The sequence below is a fragment of the Nylanderia fulva genome, unplaced genomic scaffold (assembly GCF_048542155.1).
Source record: "Nylanderia fulva isolate GAGA-0341 unplaced genomic scaffold, ASM4854215v1 Scaffold22, whole genome shotgun sequence".
Classification (NCBI taxonomy): Eukaryota; Metazoa; Arthropoda; class Insecta; order Hymenoptera; family Formicidae; genus Nylanderia; species Nylanderia fulva.
Window position 1 is genome coordinate 2871105 of NW_028190285.1, and position 19740 is coordinate 2890844.

The 19740-nt window shown below is 34.1% G+C and overlaps 2 protein-coding genes across 17 annotated transcripts in view; one reads left to right on the plus strand and one right to left on the minus strand.

Moving 5' to 3' along the window:
- Positions 1–3338: 3338 nt before the first annotated feature.
- Positions 3339–13339, plus strand: Cyt-b5-r (Cytochrome b5-related). Of its 4 annotated transcripts, XM_085482866.1 has the most exons (7): positions 4361–4507; positions 5589–5842; positions 6960–7227; positions 7904–8195; positions 8539–8754; positions 9002–9312; positions 12456–13339. In XM_085482866.1, the coding sequence occupies exons 1-6, from the start codon at positions 4462–4464 to the stop codon at positions 9276–9278; spliced, it is 1353 nt and encodes a 450-aa protein (XP_085338992.1). In that variant the 5' UTR covers positions 4361–4461; the 3' UTR covers positions 9279–9312; positions 12456–13339. The 4 variants fall into 4 exon arrangements, with proteins under 4 accessions (XP_085338993.1, XP_029155776.2, XP_085338992.1 ...); XM_085482867.1 differs by lacking the exons at positions 4361–4507; positions 12456–13339 and adding an exon at positions 3339–3610 and having other exon boundaries at positions 9002–10305; XM_029299943.2 differs by lacking the exons at positions 4361–4507; positions 12456–13339 and adding an exon at positions 4160–4354 and having other exon boundaries at positions 9002–10305.
- The window catches only part of Mhc (myosin heavy chain), a 48926-nt gene continuing 38933 nt past the window's right edge, over positions 9748–19740 (minus strand). For 12 of the 13 annotated variants that reach the window (XM_029300045.2, XM_029300034.2, XM_029300046.2 and 9 more), the window contains exons 17-26: positions 18745–19118; positions 18280–18508; positions 17649–17932; positions 16488–16566; positions 15387–16116; positions 14893–15254; positions 14405–14800; positions 13603–13947; positions 13100–13348; positions 9748–10699 (exon numbers count right to left, since the gene is read on the minus strand). In XM_029300045.2, coding sequence (XP_029155878.1) covers positions 10616–10699; positions 13100–13348; positions 13603–13947; positions 14405–14800; positions 14893–15254; positions 15387–16116; positions 16488–16566; positions 17649–17932; positions 18280–18508; positions 18745–19118 — 3132 coding nt within the window. In that variant the 3' untranslated portion in view covers positions 9748–10615. Of the gene's footprint in view, positions 10700–12517; positions 12586–13099; positions 13349–13602; positions 13948–14404; positions 14801–14892; positions 15255–15386; positions 16117–16487; positions 16567–17648; positions 17933–18279; positions 18509–18744; positions 19119–19740 lie in introns of all 13 variants that reach the window. The other variant, XM_029300049.2, reaches the window with a different exon arrangement.

A 19740-nucleotide genomic window follows, 5' to 3' on the forward strand; every position in this document is an offset into this window, starting at 1 on the left:
ACCCCCTGCTTTCTTATTATTTCTTTAATATTTAATTTCTTCTATAAAAATTAAAAACAATTATATTTTATAATAAAATTATTTTTTAATTGAATCTTGCGAATACCAATGTCGCAATATTTGGCATAAACAAATTTTATATCTTACGTTAAATGAATCATAAGATAAGATTATGTGTACGTGTTCCAGATAAGTTATAATTTTTACAATAAAATCTTTAATACGTTAAAATAAATAATAAAATAAGATTATGTGATGACGTATTTCTGATAAGTTAATATAAATTGTTCATGTAGCAGCATAATTCTCACAGTCGGTGTAGTCTTTTCGTTGTAATAATATCTGTGTAAACTGTTCTTTTATTGCAATAGAAAGCAAAATATAACATCTTTGAATATGATTATCAATCCGCTTAACGTTGTTAGACTTTTATTGGTGTCAATAAATTCAATATATTTAACAGAAACGCCAGTAACTGAAGCAGAAGTGGAATTAAAGGAAAACATTAAAAAAATATTACTGGATAGCGTTTTTCATTATAATGGGGTGGAAGTAACGGAAGAAATATATCTCGATTATGAAGAACCTTATAAATTACATAGTTTTGAAATAATTGAAGATGACGAAGAAGCATGGCATGAAGATAGTTTAAATTCTCATCCTCATTGTTCAAATGTAATATTAGTAAATTTATCATGTGTAAATTTGGAGATGTAAGATAATTTTTCTGTACGACTTCCACCTGATTGTATTTGTTCTTCCCATCGCCTTAACTGACGTTCAGATGAAACTCTTCTAAATTTATTTTGTACTACTCTTAGAGGACGATTCCTTTTTCTGTCATTACTGTTTTCATCAGTGTCCCGAAATCGCCAATACTCAACAGCTCGTCTTTTATAAGAACTATCAAAATTTGTATCATCATTTGAACAATGAGGATGAGAATTTAAACTATCTTCATGCCATGCTTCTTCGTCATCTTCAATTATTTCAAAACTATGTAATTTATAAGGTTCTTCATAATCGAGATATATTTCTTCCGTTACTTCCACCCCATTATAATGAAAAACGCTATCCAGTAATATTTTTTTAATGTTTTCCTTTAATTCCACTTCTGCTTCAGTTACTGGCGTTTCTGTTAAATATATTGAATTTATTGACACCAATAAAAGTCTAACAACGTTAAGCGGATTGATAATCATATTCAAAGATGTTATATTTTGCTTTCTATTGCAATAAAAGAACAGTTTACACAGATATTATTACAACGAAAAGACTACACCGACTGTGAGAATTATGCTGCTACATGAACAATTTATATTAACTTATCAGAAATACGTCATCACATAATCTTATTTTATTATTTATTTTAACGTATTAAAGATTTTATTGTAAAAATTATAACTTATCTGGAACACGTACACATAATCTTATCTTATGATTCATTTAACGTAAGATATAAAATTTGTTTATGCCAAATATTGCGACATTGGTATTCGCAAGATTCAATTAAAAAATAATTTTATTATAAAATATAATTGTTTTTAATTTTTATAGAAGAAATTAAATATTAAAGAAATAATAAGAAAGCAGGGGGTATATTTAAAAAATTCTTATTAATTATATTTAAAAATTTTTTTTAAATCTAAATATACACAATACGCAGTTATAAATACATAGAAAACATAAATAAGAATTATACAAAAACATTTTTATATATTTTATTGTTCGACGGTAATTACTTACGCACATAGCACGGATGAGCGTATATACGGGAGCGTTTATAATTAATTTTCGAAAATGATATTTCGTAACATAACTTTATTACACATGGTTGAATTTGGAAAAAAATAAGCTTTAAATTAGGTAAAACAAAATTTTTAATTTTGAAAAAAAAAATTAGGTGGTGAGGGTTTTTTAAAAAAAAAAAAAAAAAAAAAAATTTTTGTTCATATAACTTTAAAGTACTCTTCAAGCCATTAAAATTTGTTGTACGTTTTTTCTTTATATCTCTTATAGTTTAGCAGATATTTGATCCTAAAGAAAAATACCGTTATTCTTTAAAGGGGTGTTTCACCCCTTAAAACTCAAATTGCGCACGTATAAAAAAATACGTGTCTTTTAGATTTGTGTATTTAACAACATATTTCAAGGAGAATCAAATCGGTTCCGGACAGTTGTGACATGTCCCTTGTTAGTATGATATTATATTATTAAATTATTGTGTGATTATTCGAACAATATTGAATATTGAATTATTTAGTATTATTTGATGCATATAATTAAATTAGTACATCATTAAATGATATCAAGCATTATCAGAAAAAATAGAATCAATCATATTAGAAAACGCTTTTTCGATCAATTTCAAGTTATCTTTGTTTAAACAAAATTTTAATTTTATTTTTATGCCATTCCTCAGCAAAATATCGTAGCTGTGTTTAACAAATCTATCCATATAATTTTATTTCCGACGAATTTTATATTTAAAAATAAAATCTTAACTGTCACACATTTTTGTCAGTGTAATTTTTTTTAAGTTTTTAACTCCAGTTTTCACACTATTTTTAAATTCTCTTTACGAGCGACTAGAAGTCGGGCGGCATTATCCGCATAAAATTTTATTAACAAAATTAAATTTATACAGCATCTATATAACATTTATTTTTACTAAAATATCTTTGATCGAAACATTTAACTATGACGCAATTTGATTGAATTTGTATTGCAAAAAGAATAAGGAATAATATAAGTATATCGATTTAGAATTTGCGTCAGCATATAAATATTGATAAGTAGAAAAAAATTAATATATGTTTGCATAAAAAGGTGCTTCCACGAAATGATCGATTATTCCATCAATACATTTTCTTTTTAAACCTACTGTTGGCAAAAGAGAATTAATGTAGAAGAAATGTACCGCGAATGATACGACGCAAAGAAATGTTATATAATTCGTATATTAGTCCAATGTAAGATCAATTTGAATCACAAAAATAATATCGCGTTGCAAAGAAACAGCGCAATATTCTGCACAACTTAATTAAAATTGTGCAGAATATTGCGCTCTCTCTGATTAATCAAAAAGATTAATCTTTTCTGATTCTCTTCTGTATCAACGTTTATTTCGCTATTTTTTCTATATTCTTATTTTTTTAAACCACCAATATTTTAAATAAAAAATATAAACACACAAATGAAAAAGGAGTCATCGACACTATAAAATTTAAAAACGTTCGCTCGATAATACATACATATGTAATAAACTTACGCACTTTATAAATAACTCATTACTGTCGGGGTTAAAGAGCAGATTTAATGTATAATCCGTAGCTCCAATCACACAGCTATTCGCGTACAAACATATATACATTAAAATTATCACTTTCTCTGATAATAAATAGAACAGTTTTCTTCAGTCTTTCGAAAGAATCGACGCTTACATGAATTATTGTTTTTAGTACAGTGAGAATTTATTCATCATTACAATATTTAAGCGAAGTGTTTTGTGCTGTTGTAAGATGAAAGAAACAATATCGGCGCAATTAATAGTTATATAAAAACGCGAATTTTCCGTATCATCTTATTAAAGTGTTTTATTCCTGCGCGTGTAAGTATGTTTTTTCATTTAATAATGATCTGATGAATCTAAATACATAATATCTAATGTACTGTGCGAGCTAAAAACATTAATTTTTCAATTATTACAAGAAACATAAAATAATACGAAAAAGCAGATATTAAATTAATAAATAATTTGAGATTTTGTTATTTTGAATTTTATTATATAATATATTTTATAATAGCTGGGAGGGAGAATAGCTTTTTAAAGTATTTTAAAAATAGTTTTAAGAGTTTAATGATTACATTTTCCGACTGTATATAATATTTGTTAACCGAATTCCTTATAAAGGAAATATTTAATTTTGACGGAATAGTTTTTATCTTAGTAATTAAATTTATCTGGCATCAAATATTATCATTCTGGAAAAAAGTCTTAAAAAGTATTAGATAAGTCGTAGAAGTGAGATGATAACAATATCACATATCAGAAATAGTGTGTTTATTTATTTAAAGATATAAACTGCTAAGAATTTAATTTATTGCATTGTTGATATATTACTTTATTGACATAAATAATTTTATCTATGCATAAATAATTTAATCCGGCCATTATTTAAACGCGTGGTGCATTCATTGCGACTACCAGAGTTGAGCTACAAAGTCTTGCATCCGTGGACCACGAATCGTGATATTAAAAACGACGTTCATTATCAATTGTTGTTTACCGTGAAAGGCCCGGTGCACGCGAGAGAGAACACTACTCCGTTCATTATTCAATATCCCTTCCACGGTACGTATCTTGATACCCTTGCATCGACCGTGTCTCAGATTATTGAAGGATGAAATGTGAAAAAGAATCATATTCAATCGAGAGATCACGTAGCGCGCGCTCGAAACATGGATTCGCTAAAATCTAATGGATATATCGTCAATGCATTATGCAGTGAGTAAAAATATACAGTGATAAATACGTTTTGTTATCACAAGTGCGGGCAAGTGTACGAAGATGCTTGTTTCGTTTGTAAGGTCAAACTGCGATAATGATAAATTATATGATAAAGTTTTACGTCATTGTGATACATCTTAACGATCGTCATTCAATGTGCATTATATATAGTTATTAAATTAATAAATATTATTTGATTTTGTAACAAACACAATAGTTGGTAAATATATAATAAACACAATAGTTTGTAAAATATCTTATGACAGTCATTGACAGATATAGTCATTAAATAGTGTCTTAACAATTATTAAATTAGTAATTATTATCTTTTCATTGATTTTTAATGACTTAAATAGGCGCAACTATTTAGATTAATACTGCGAATTACTGTTAAGTTATATACAAGTTATTTGATAGACAATAAATATTCGGCCTGAATACTTAGCAATGTGTTATGAGTAAATTTTATAAGTGAATCATTCAATGTATCATACATATTCATTATCTCTCCATTACTGATTATACAGCTAGCAGTGATAGTAAACACGTTCCATTTAATTCATTATATGTTTGTATTTTATAGACACTGCTGTTTGTGAAAATTACAGCTAATATCATTATTTCTTTATGGTGTTGCAATTTTCACAAACAACAGTATTATACATATTTTTTTATATATTCATTATTTATATAATTTTATATATATATATATATATATATATATATATATATAATATTTAGCACATATGTATATAAAGTTTAAATATATCATTTATATTTATAAACTATATTTATTTTCTTATAATACAGAAATAATGAAACGTTTTCAGAAGTATGAGTTAAAATAAAAACAAGAATATTGTTGGCTGGAAATTGTTTAAAATTGCATCACAATAAAAATTAAAAATAAACTTCAAATTACATTAAAAATTAAAGTCAAAATTAAATTAAAATAATTCAAATTGAAGACTGCAAATCGAGGAAGAATTTATAATTTAGTTTCCTGAAAAAAGTTGGACTTTAATAACATATTAAGAGACCTGCTATGTCAAATTTTTTTGTATGTTTTTTTTTATAGCGGAGATTAAGAAAACCTTCAATATGTCAAAAACTAGTACAGTGCCCGGATTAGCTTATCTATCAGCGAGAGAGCACCTAACGCTAAAAACTGGGGCTAATTTTCTGGAGGCTAAAAGAAAAATCGACGGTGCAGAAGGATTGTGGAGGATTGAAAACAAACTCTACGACTTAGAGAATTTTACGAAATCGCATCCGGGTGGTGCAGAATGGCTTCGGCTCACAAAAGGAACTGACATCACCGAATTATTCGAGGTATCGAATCAAAAATATATCATTATGTAAAATTATTCACCTTAAACCGACGTCATCGTGTACACTCACTCCAAAAAAGTGGTACACATAAAATTTTGAAAAAATCACCAAATTTCAAATTACGATAACTTCGTAAATAATAAAGATAGAAAGGTTTTTAAAAAATGAAAATAAAGCTTGAAATCTCTTCTTTAAGAATCTATTATTTTCAATTAAGCGAGATAAATTTATTAAAAATGGCGGATGATAAAACGAGATTATGCAAAATTGAAAAATATTGGCCATGTTTGCCACGGCACATGTTGTGAGTCAAATGTTGCAACTCAATGGGATAAAAAGTATATAATAGCATAGAGTCTCCCCTATAAAATGCTTTTTTATTCATCTCGATACGATAATTTTTCGCCGAGATATTCGCATTTGAATAAAAAGGCAGCTTTTTACTTTAAATGCGAATAACTCTGCGAAAAATCATCATATTGAGATGAATAAAAAAGTATTTTAAAAAGAAAACTCTGTACTATTATATGCTTTGTATCCCATTCAGTTGCGACATTTGACGCACACCATGTGCCGTGGCAAACATGGCCATTATTTTTCAACTTTGCATGATCTTGTTTTATCATCCACCATTTTTAATAAATTTATTTTGCTTAATCAAAATTAATAAATTTTTAAAGTAGTGATTTCAAGCTTTATTTTCATTTTTTAGAAACCTTTCTATCTTTATTATTTACGAAATTATTGTAATTTAAAATTTGGTAATGTATTAATAATAAAATATTAAATTAAATTAATTCAATTTTAAAATAAATTTTAAGATTAATTTTAATAGTTGTAATAGTTGTAATAAAATGTAATACTAATAATGAAAAGCATTTAAATTTTGTAACGAGAAGGATAGTTAATAAGAATATTCTCAAAAAGTAAAGCTACAGATTTTTTTCTGTCACTTTTTAACATATTAAATATAAAATTGGATTCAATTTTTGCGTTCTCTATTTTGAATATATAATTACTTTTTAATAGTCATAATTTTATAATTTATAATATTTAAAAAACATCTACGATTTACTGTTGTACTTTTAATTGAGATTCCCCAATTTTAATGTTGTAGAGCCATCATCTTACCGATAAGGCCGAGCGGCTACTGCCGAAATTCTATGTTCGGGAAGCCACGACACCGCGATCTGCACCTTGGACCTTCTCATCAGACGGTTTTTATCGTACATTCAAGAGACGGGCAGCCGAGGCTTTAAAGAGCGTCGATTTTCATCGGCCATCCACGACAACGAATCTCATTATCGATTCCTTGATGGCCATGACATTTGCATTGAGTCTTGCGGGTGCCTTCGCCAATTCGTACATAATTGTCTTTTTCGCCAGTGAGCATCCTCGCGCGAAGTTATAAATAATATTAAAAACATATATATATAAAATATGATTAAAAGCAAAATATGATTAGAAACATTCGTTAACCAAGGAGTAAAACGCAATACTGAAATTTAACAAAAATTTCTACATAAAATAAACTATAAAAATTAAAATGATTGTTAACATTATAAATGTGGGTTTCTGTATATATAATGAGTATATATATATATATATATATATGCATATAAAATTTAGAGTAGATGTGGAAGATATTAAGGGTCGCCAGTGTTATAAAGAAAAAATAATCAACTCATCCTTCTCTCTCGGCCAAACTAGCAATGATATTTATTTAGAAATCACAACGTTTCGATCATTATATTTGGTTAATACACGTAATACCAGACAGACAAGTTTTTAATTACAGTAATTAAAAACTTGTCTATCTGATATGACATGATTAATTCGAGATAAGTTCGATTTTATGATTATAACGAACCATATCACTCGATAAGGACCAAATATAATAATGATCGAAACGTTGTGATTTCTTAATAAATGTCATTGCCAGTTTGATCGAGAGAGAAGGAGTTAATTATATAAAATTTAGTATAATGCTATATTAATTTTTCTGATTATTAAATAATTGTATACCAATCTCGTTAATTATTTGACGATAATTAATTCCAGGCATTTTTCTGACATGGACTACTGTTGCTGCACACAATTACTTCCACATGCGAGACAACTTTCGCATGTACTATTTCGATCTCAGTATATTATCCTCGAAGAATTGGCGTATCTCGCACGCAATGAGCCACCATATGTATACTAATACTTTGTGGGATTATGAAATTTACGCGTTCGAACCATTTCTCCAATGGATGCCTCGTAAGGATAAATCCTACTTCGCGGGAATAATAAGTAAAATTATCAGTCCTATCGTCTGGATGCTTGTGTTTATGGTCGAAGGCGTCAAACGGTAACAATTTACATTAGTTTATTGAAATAAAAAAATTTAATTCATAACTCTACTTTAAATCTAGATTTTGAAAATTATACACTAATTTAATTTTTTCTAATTTTAATATTCTGATTTTAATTTAGAATTTAGATTCAATATTATTACATAAAAAGTTATTTATTACATAACTTTTGTTTTTAATTGTAAAATGTTGTATGTATAATTTGATTATAAAAATTAAATTAAACTTTGAATATATACATATACTTGCAATGTTTTTTGATATTAAAAATTTGTTCAATAGAATGTCAAAACTTTATTTACGATCTCGATATTGTACTGAAGGCTTTAATTTTTCTAGATACTACTCGGTGTTTATGGAATGGAAAGTCTTTGAATTTCGCGACTTCGTCCCCTTTTTGCTGCCTTTGACGATGAGTTTGCTGGCACCCAAGATTCTCGTCGCATTCAAGCTATGGCTAATAATGCTGCTGATGAGTAGCGCTCTGTTTGGCTTAATTGGTTTCAACGCAGCCCATCATCATCCCGATATTTTCCACGACGGTGATATCTACAGGTTACACATATCATTTGTTCTTCGCTTCGTTAAATTATTGAATCGCTCTATTGATTAATCTTACATTGTTTTTCTTATAAATAAGTAATAATAATAATAAAGTTTTATTTTTTTAATTTTTAGCTAATTTATATTTATTGTTTAAATATAATATTCAATATTTATTTAAATAAAAATGTTAATTAAGATTTAAATTATAAAATTTTAATTATTAAGATTATACCATAATTTTTCTAATATGCTAAAGAAATGATCTGGACTGGGGTCTGCTCGAGATGGACGCAGTGCGCGATCGCAAGGTGATCGATGATTCAATCTTCCTGGCGATTACCAACTTCGGTTCGCACACACTGCACCATCTGCTGCCTACTGTGGACCATTATTATCTGGAACTGTGCATGCCCGCTTTTCTGCAAACTTGCAAGGAATTTCGCGTCGATTCGGGCAAATGGACGCAGTGGGAGCTCATCAAGGGACAATTCAGGCAACTCACGCGAACCGAAGGAAAGAAGAATCACAGATGATTCTCATCTTCGACACGAGACAGTTCATTCAATTGTAAGACATTTTATATATTATTTTGTATCATCTTTTTTGACATAAATATCTCATTGAATAATGATAAATGAAATAAACTGAAATTTTTTCATCGTAATGTAAGTCAATAAGAAATTTTATAATACAAGATCAAATTTTTTTAAATTAAATTTAAATTTAATCTAAATATAACATATGGAAAAAATTAATTAATTTAAAAGTAAACAAAGATTTTTCGAAGAATAAAAGACTTCGAGAGAAGATATGTACTTTGTTCAAAATAAACATTCTTTTATCGTTGTTTCGCACTGCTGTAAATTATATTATACGTAAAATAAACTGGACAATTAGATTGCCATTAAATAATGCTCCTGCATTAATGATATAACGCAATGCAATAAGCAGACTCTTATCTCTACTGGTTGCATAATTCACGATAAAATAATCCGATATAAGTGAGGTGATTTAATTCTTATCTTTATTTATTGCTTATTTACTTTAATAAATACATACTTCATCTCTCTTTATAAATTACAATTAAGTTTGTAGGATACGATATCATTTGGATGACACATGTAATGATACGCGCTGTTGATTGACGTTTTGTTCGCGATTTCGCGTTTCTCCTCGCGAGTATATATTATATATAGATATATATTTTTTTAAACTTTTTTCTCATTTACCTTCAACACTTTTGCTTGTTACCTTGTGCATTTCACGAGGACGTAAATGTTTATATGTGTGTATTTATCGCTCTGTTATTTTTCCCCTTTATTATTCTGCGTGTATATGTGTATATGTGTACGTATTAATATATCTCTCGCTGGCTCTCGCTCTCTCATCGTCCTCTCGCTCGATATCTCTCATTCTGCCACTTTTTCTCTCCCTCGACCGTCAGCTCGCGTGGTGAATCAAAACACACCCTCTCTCGCATCCCCATCTTTTCCTTCGATCTTCCTGAGCGAACGTTAATTTTATCTTGTCTTTCTCTTTTATTGACCGAACACGTAAAAATTATTGTCAAGAAAAATGATCGCGAATTCGTGATCTCTAGGATGTAATAATGGATCGATCGCTCGATTGCGAGATGACGATGCCGTTGAGAGCTCCGAGCGAGCTCTCGGATTCGTTGCATATATATATATTCGTGTCTTCGTTCGACGATGGACTCGATGAGGACGATGGATGTTCTTCCTCCTCCTCCTTCTTCTTCTTCTCTTACCCTTCTTTAATTTTGCTTGAGTTTTCTGTTGTTAAATTTTTGTTATTTTTTTTTCCTTTTTGTCGGTTTATAATTATTTACGCGAATTCCTCGGAAGGAGCTTTACAGATCACCATCGGGCTGCAGGTCGAAGCGTGGCGGGAATGCGGAACCATCTAATAGGGGTTTAAACGCAGGTCGGTGTGGCTGAAAGGAGACAGACACGTGAAACATTAATCTCTCGTGAATAACTATAAATATGCGGGAGTGTATTTGCGGGTTTTAATCAATATAAAAATATGTAATTCCTCACGGATTTAGAAAACATTGATATAATGATTAACGAGGCGTGGGAAGAGGAGACGAGTGACACGTTCTCTGTGTCGTTCCTGCTCGTGATCCAATTTTTCTTGCTTATATTTTTTTTTCATTTTGACATTTGCACCCGAATGCGTCAATAGAATCGAGATGACGTAACGAGGGTCGTGACACCTCTATTTTGCTAAATATAGAATAAACAACACGATATCTGGTAATTATTTTTACAACAGAAGGAATTTATCTCAGACATGTAACTCTCTCGTAATATTAGTTACAATTATCTCTTTGCGGGAAATCACGATTTATATAATTATTTGATTGCAGTTCTTGTGTTAATATTGAACTGTTAGAAACAAAAATCAACAATAATGTATATTGGGGAGAAAAGGAAGAATCTTTCCGGGTTGAAAGAAAATGAAATAAATGAAGACTTTCTCTTTTTTTCCTCTCGAACCAGAGTAAACACGTACTTATCTCATTAATAAAAGAAAATTAAATAAATCACGAAAAACTTCGAAGAGAGGGGAACGAATTTATAATTGAAATATTTTAATTTGAGTAAGCTAGGGGAATATATATAAAATTTCTCAGGAATTATTCTGAAGAGGATCATCCACGTGAAATTTCGCGATTGATTCCTGCGCGAGATCACAAAGAACTGCAAAAGATGCGCTAAACACTACTAGGCTAGAGATTGAAACCGGTTTAATAATTTTGCGCCAAATAAAAATTAACTGCAAAAATATGGGGTATATACAGGGTGTCCGGTAACTAACGGACCAACGATTACAAGTGGATTCTTTGGTCAATTTGGGAACGATTTTTCCTCAGCAAAAATGTCGAAAAAGGTCATTATTTTTTACAACTTTCCAATATTTGTCATTACGTATCTTTATAACTAAGCCTCAAATTAAAATTTTATTATAGTAAACTCTACCTGAAATTAACTAAAGACTGTAATTATGTTAGACTTTTAACTCCAAAACATTTAGTTTTCAAAAAATCCATTTTTTTATATTGCTTATAACTCGAAAATTATTGACTTCTCAACATTTTTGCTAAGGAAAAATCGTCTCCAAATTGGCCAGAGAATCCGCCCTTAATCATTGGTCCGTTAGTTACCGAACACCCTGTATATTGAGAAAATTAACGCAAGAATATCGAAAATAATTTGTAGGAATAATTAACACTTTCTCTTCAATTATCAATTTAATAAACCAATTAAGAACCGATTAAGAATATTCTTTTTCTCTTATATGTTGAATGACTTCGGAAGTCATTCTTTTTTTCTCACAATACCAGATTGCACCTGTAGAGGAAATAATTTCCGGTTCCAATCGCTATTGACAGAGCTCGAGAAAATTGCTCTAACGTCGTCTATACACTGACGTCTAATTCGCAGTTTCTAAAAGAGAGAAGGTTCGAGGAGGTGCGATACACAGAGAGTTAATGAACGAAGAACAAGCTCGGAACCACTCGAGAGAGCGTTATCGGTGCGTTACACAGGTGCAAACGTGACACTGACGGATGCAGGGGAAGAAGGAGAGTCATAATCGCGTGTTCCTCTCGCGTTTCGTAAACCCCTGATCTCATTCTCTTTCTAATCTGTATCTAGCTCTAATTTCTCTCTCTCTCTGTCTAGAAGATAATCCTCACACACACCTCACGCACGCGCCTTACGACACGTGCTTTACACGGACTTACATGGACCAAGCGCGATGTGTGTGCGTTTACTCCAACATGGAGGGCGCCGCCTTACGTTTCTGTTGCGGCTGCACACAGGAATACACAGATCGCTCATTAGATACCATCCGCAAATTTTACACCCTCGCAGCGCGCTCTCTTATTCCGATTCCTCTACGATTTCCGAGGCGATTCGCGTTCCCGATATCAATTTGTAACTCGAATGCAAGCGCGATCGATCATTTTCACGAGCTTACTTGATTTTTGTAATAATGCTTAACCGAAGCCTGGTATAATTTTTGATATTTGACAGGATGCGATATTTCATATCTAAAAGATTGCCTTATATACATATTACAAAATAAATCGCTCGAATAAATCCACAAAATTTATAATTAAAATTGAAATGTATGATAATTTCAAAATAAAAAAGTTGAGAGCTTCCATCGATAAAATGAAAATCAAACGCTACTCGACAAATACTCCGTCGATATTATTAAAGAATGAGAAAATTAAAAAAAAAAGAGATACATATCATATTTCGATATCGAGCATTAAAGATTAAAAATTCTAAGATGACGATAAAGAGATCCGGTAACTTACCACTGGGCTGAGTCCGCGTGCGGCGCTTCCGCCACGTCCCTTGGTGCGGAACTTGGTGATAGCTTGTTCGGCAAGGTCCGCCCTTTCTTCAGCTTCCTCCAGTTCTTGCTGCGCCTTACGGAACTTGGCGAGATTCAGCGCGGCGATCTCCTCCGCCTCTTCGATCTGCCTCTTGTATGTCTTGATCTTCTGCTGGAGTTTGTCAACCAGATCCTGCATGCGCTCGTGGTTCTTACGGTCCTCGTCCGCCTGAAAAAGAAAACCGCAAACGCGGCTACTTAAGTGCGAGTCAAAATTTCGATTGACAAAAACGAAAAGAATTGGTCGAATAATAAAAATAAGATTAATAATTTAATAGAATAAAAGCAATTTGTTTGATTATAAAATAATTAATTTAATTCACGTGAATATAAAACAGAAATATATAAATTAAATTTTGTCCTTTAAAAATTAATGAATAGTTAAAACTCGAATATGACATTTAGTTGAAGACGGGACTTTACCTGGAAGCTCAGCTCCTTGATACGACGCTCGGACTTGCGCAGATTCTTCTGAGCGTCGGCGTGTCTCCTTTGCTCGCCATCGAGCTCGTTCTCCAGCTCGCGTACGCGCTGTTCCAGCTTCTGGATGGCCTTCTTGCCGCCCTTGAGAGCATTTGCCTCGGCCTCGTCCAGGCGCACCTGCAGTTCCTTGATCTGTGTCTCCAGAGCCTTGCGCAATTTCTCCTGGGTCTGAGCATGATCTTGTTCGGCGCGCAATTCGTCCGCCAACCTGGCCGCGTCCACCATCGCCTTCTTCGCCTTCTCCTCCGAATTCTTCGCCTCGTTGAGCAGCTCATCCAGATCGGACTAACGAAAAAAAAAGAAAATATATATATATATACACACATAAATATACAACTTGTATGAAAAAAATAGTATATTGTGTATCAAGTGCAGAAAGTTGACAATTGGTCACAAGTGCGACCACCCCACACGAGTGAACAATTGTCAATCCGCACGTGATACACATACTATTTTGTATTACAAGTGCAGGCAAAGTGGCTTTGTGCGCGTTTTCTGTGCGCGAGGTGGCCGATCGCATGCCGCCATCTTGCGACGGCACGGTGCGGGAATAGCCGCGTTCAAAGTCGACTGAAGCCGTGGGCAATGACTTTGAATGCGGCTTATTCACTCACCGCGTCGCCGCTAGATAGCGGCGTAGGAAATCGGCCGCTTTCCGCACAGAAAACACGCACACAAAGTGCCACTTTGCCTGCACGTGTAATACAAAAAAAAATAATTGTAGACATTAATCAACACTCACGTGGAGAGTCTGCAGTTCGGCCTCGAGTTTCCTCTTGGCGCCAGAAATGGAAGCGTTCTGGGCGCTCAGTTCGTTCAACTGTTCGTGACAGTCGGCGAGCTCCTGCTCGGCCTGGCGACGACCACGGTCCGCCTGTTCAAGGAGAGTGCGGCTCTCCTCAAGCTCGTTCTGCAGGGCGTTGGCGCGACGCTCTGAGATGCCGAGGAGCTCTCGGGCCTCGTCGCGCGCTCTCTGTTCTTCCTCGAGAGCGGTCTGCACGTCCTTGAGCTGCTGCTGGTATCGCTTGATGTTCTTCTGCGCCTCGGCGTTCGCCTTGTTTGCATGGTCCAACGCGATCTCCAACTCGTTGATGTCCGCCTCCAGCTTCTTCTTCATGCGCAGTGCCTCAGCTTTGCCCTGAGAATCGAATTTTTTCATTATATAGACATCATTCTTTCGTAAGAATATAAATATGACATTGAGATAAATTTTTGAAAAGCACAGCTCACCTTGGCTTCTGCTTCGAGGGAAGCTTGCATGGAGTCGAGGGCGCGTTGATGATTCTTCCTGGTGTTCTCGAATTCTTCCTCCTTCTCCTGAATGCGGCGGTCGATCTCCTGTCTGACCTGGCTGAGCTCGAGCTGGCTGCGCAGCACCTTGTTCTCTTCTTGTTCAAGAGCGGCCTCGGCCTCCTCGAGAGCGGCCTGCAATTCGTCCTTCTCAGCCTCCAAGCGCTTTCTGGCCTTTTCGATCTCGTGAATGTTGCGGCCACCTTCGCCGATCTGGTCCAGCAGGTCCTTCACCTCGTCGGCGAGGTTCTTGTTCTCGCGACGTACCGCCTCCAGCTGTTCCTGACCTTCCTCGTAGGCACCTATTCAATCAATAATTCATTTTATGATTAAATAAAATTACCATAATTAATAATGATTTTGCATATCTTTCTTATATATTTTGATCTCGACAAGTTCGAAGGGAAAAATCGAAATCGCCCGATTTCTCTCACCTCTGAGCCTGAAGAGCTCGGTGCTGTAGTTGCGACACTCCTTCTGGCTGGCGTCGAGCTCGGCGGCGAGATCGTCGACCTTGAGCTTCCATTCCCCGATGATCTTGTCGAAGGCCTTCTGTTTCTTCTCGGCGGCGTTGGCGATGGCGGTCGCGCGGTCCACCTCGATCTGCAGGTCCTCCACTTCCGTGGACAAGCGTTGCTTGGTCTTCTCCAGAGCGATGACCTTCTGGTTGAGAGACTCGATGGTCTCTTCCGCCTCGGCGAGCCTGGCCTGCAGCTTCCTCTTCGCCTCCTCGAGCTCTTCAGCCCGGGCGACGCCCTCGGATTCGTACTTGGTGCGCCAGAGCTGCGCCTCGGCGTTGGCCTTGCTGAGTTGACGCTGAAGGTCGGCCTTGCCCTCTGCCTCCTCCTCGACCTGCTCGCGGATGTTGTCCAGGTCGTGCTCCAGATTGCGGAACTTGCCGAGCAGGGTGGCGCGCTCGCGCGACTCCTCGTCCGCGAGCCTCTTCGTGTCCTCCAGTTGCGTGGTGAGAGAGATCTTGATCTTCGACAGCTGGCTGACCTGGGACTCGGCCTCCTCAAGCTGGCGCAGCAGATCGCTGTTCTCGATCGACAGCTTCTTCTTCGCGGCGTCGAAGTCATTCAGAGTGCGGTTCACCTCTTCAAGCTTGCCCTGGGTCTCGTTCAGCTGATGCTGCAGCTGCTTCACGATCTTCTCCTGAGCAGCCTGGATTTCGAAAAGAATTTTAGCGCCCGAACGATCGCCGGAATCTTTTTACGTCGAGCTCGCCTTTAGATAGTGTCAAAGAAGAAAATTTCTTTTTTTTCCAGTATAAAAAATAAATTAAAATCAAGTAAAAAAATATGAAAAAATATCTTTTTTTAACCGTGATAAATGAGACACCAAAGGCAAGTTCGCATCGTTTACACGCAGGTGGCAAGCGATGCTGAGCAAGCGGGGACTATCGACTCACTCGTCAGACAAATGATTCACGAATGATCTTGGGGAAAGAGTCGTGGCTGCGTCTCTGCACCTAGCGGAAGCTGTTAGTCGCATTAATCCGGATATTATTAACGGGGTCGAGCCCGAAGGCTTACCTTCTCGTTGCTCAAGTGGTCGCAAGATGTGCGCAAGTCGTTGCACTCGCTGTAGTATTGCACCTTCTCCTTCTCAACCCTAACAATCGACGGAAACAGTTGAAGGGATCACAGATGAATGACAATAACGCGAATTATTTTCGATTTGCATTCCAGAACGCCGGATCAAATTGTCTTATTGCATTATTTTTCGTAACGAAAATATAAGTAATCTGATTAATAATAAAAAATTAATGATAAATAAAATTCATACTTTAATTAAGTATTTAAATGGAGTAAGAGTAAAAATTTTAATTAATTTAATCTAAACTCGAGAAATTAATTACTTATTTGCAAATATATTTATTTGACTATCTACATTATTTTTGTCTAATTAATATATTTATAATTTATTTATTCCTTTAAATATTTTTATGTGATTTCTATCTGAAATTTAATATATTTTTGTATGTTTTAATAGACAATGAATATTTAATCCAGCATTCATGACACAACATGACAATTCAGGCAACAAGACATGTCTTTCAAAAATACATTCCATTCTGGTAATCACATATGTTTTATAAATGAAGAGAATTATCACGAGGGGCGTACAGGAAGTCCGAGATTACGTCTAGAAATTCTACAAGATGCACGAGGAACACTCTCGTCATATCTCTTTCTCATTTTCAAATACCTTCTCTCGCGAAACTTGATCCGTGAGAGCGCGCGAACCGTTCAGATCGGCGTGGATGTCTTGTCGACTCTTTTCGGCTCTATCGCAAATATTACGTTAAAATCCCCCATTCTTGCCCTTACACTTTTATTTTCAATGAAAATCTAACAGTCGTTAATATAAAAAAATTCAAACTTATTCAATCATCGATGTTTCCTAATCGCTTAAAAACACAGCATAACTTTCTCTTAATAAAAAAATTCTAAATTTATTATTTGTTGAAAAATCTTTAAATTATAATTAATGATCAAACAACCAATTCTCAATCTATCTCCATCAAACTTAAATGTAGAAATAAAAAATTGATAAAGATAAAAAATGATAAAAATTAAAAAATCGATAAAGATTTAAAAAATGATAAAAATAAAAAATTGATAAAGATAAAAAATGAAAAACTATTATTTCTCTTCGTAAGAAAAGCAGTGAATCAAGTCTGGTGAACTCACCTAGCCTTAAGCTTGTTGAGGGTATCGATCTGCTCGCCCATCTCGGCGACAGCGTCGTTGTGCTTCTTGCGCAGACTGGCCAGGGAAGATTCATGCTGGATGTTGGCTTCTTCAAGATCCCTGCGGAGCTTGCTCAGCTCAGCCTCGCGCTTCTTGTTCAGCTCGATCTGAGCGGAAGTAGCACCGCCGGCCTCCTCCAAGCGTTCACCAAGTTCCTCGAGCTCGCGTGCGAGATCGCTGCGCTGCTTCTCGGCCTTGGCGCGTCCACCGCGTTCCGCCTCGATCTTCAAGAGAAAAATAATCAGATTTTATCATTTTTCCACAATTATGCCGATAGTGATATACATTCAAATCATCGTATAAGAGACAAAAATCTGATATTTTTTTATTAGTATCTTTTGATTAGCTTTCTTTGATTTAAATTTTTAATTATTTTCAGTTTATATATATATTTTTTGAACTTTTTAGGAAAGAAGAGATTAAAAATTTGATAAATTAGAAAATGTCAATTTTGATGAATTTTTTTTCGACAATAATTAAAAGAGATAAACTTAAAATTCAGTGAATTATTTCTTTTTTTTTTTTCAAAATTAAAAATTTTGGAAAATAAAGTATATTTTTCTTGTCATACCTCTTCCTCAAGTTCTTCAATTCGAGCCTGCAATTCCTTGATCTGTTTCTGCAGTTTGCCGACAAGGGATTGCTCGTCCTCGAGCTTGGCGGTCAAGGATGAGAGTTCCTTGTCTTTGCGTTGAATAGTCTGTTCGAGTTCCTTCTTATTTCTTTCAAGATCAGCGACGGCTTCCTGTGTGAGTTTCAGATCGCCTTCCACCTTCCTCTTTGCCTTCTCGACGTCGGCACTGTATAAATTCAATTTCAACGAACAATATAAATATCCTTGTTAACACTGCGATATTTTTTGTCTTTTTTCTAGAAATATTTTGTAATATATTACTATAAAATTAATTTTACGCGCATAAAAATAGATTATTAATTAACTTTTCTTTCAGAAAAGTGAATCAAAAAATTAAAATAAATTATGTTTGGACATTCTGTAGACAGATTTTCGATTATCAAATGCATCGAATTCACTTACCGTGATTTCTTTTCACGTTCGAGGGAGTCCTCGAGTTCGTCAAGGGTCTGTTCGAGCTTGAGCTTGACTTTGTTGAGGTGGTTGACCTTATCCTCGGCGGCCTGGAGCTCCTCGGCGGTCTTCTGGTTGACTTCACCTTGGTTCTTCTTCTCTTTGTTGAGCTTGTTGATGAGCTCATCTTGGTGAGCGATTTCGTCATTTAGATTCCTGATCTGGTGGTCTTTCGTCGCTTTATCCTGTTCGGATTTCTGCAGATTTAGTTCGAGATCCTCGATATCTTTCTTCAGGCCAGATACTTCCTGTTCGAGTTTCTTCTTGTTCTGGAAGAGATTGTTCCTCGCATCCTCCTCTTCCTTGAATCTTTCGCTGAGGTCCTATACGATTGAAAAATATCCAAATAAATATTGACAATATTTTTTTCCAATATTATGTAGTAATTATTATGTAGTATACATATGCATGATTTTATGTATTCATATTTCCAATGTTTAATTATTATTTTTTTCAGATATATTCGATTTTATTTATTCTGTAAATATTCCCATTTATAGTTTACATATTATATTTATATTTTAATATTTTAATGTCGCATCTTCTATTATTCAATATTCTACATTGTTTGATTTTTTGATAATTTTATTTTATAATATTATTCTCTGCATACATTATTATTCCGTTTTGTTTATTAATGTTCCATTAACGTTTCACTTTATTCCTATTCGTTAATATTAGTATTATAGATCCAACATGTCTTTAAAAAGATGATATGATTATCAGAGAGTCACGTTTTATCTTATTTCTTTAAGATGACATAATCTCGAGATTTTTTTGCAGAAGTAGTATTTAGGTCGATGACAGATTCGCGTGTAAGATTAATCTCGCTGGAGTATATCCTTTGATGCGCGCCAAGTCCCCTTCATCGAGAATGTCGAACGCATTTTTCTTGCTCGAGTTCGCAATTAATTGGCAATGACGTGCAATTGCAGGGCTTACACA

Bases quoted from the DNA above. Each gene is read 5' to 3' on its own strand.
- Cyt-b5-r (XM_085482866.1), top strand. From the start codon at position 4,462: ATGGATTCGCTAAAATCTAATGGATATATCGTCAATGCATTATGCA. The intron at 5,843-6,959 runs GTATCGAATCAA...TTAATGTTGTAG, and splicing joins ACATCACCGAATTATTCGAG to AGCCATCATCTTACCGATAA. The intron at 7,228-7,903 runs GTGAGCATCCTC...AATTAATTCCAG, and splicing joins CATAATTGTCTTTTTCGCCA to GCATTTTTCTGACATGGACT.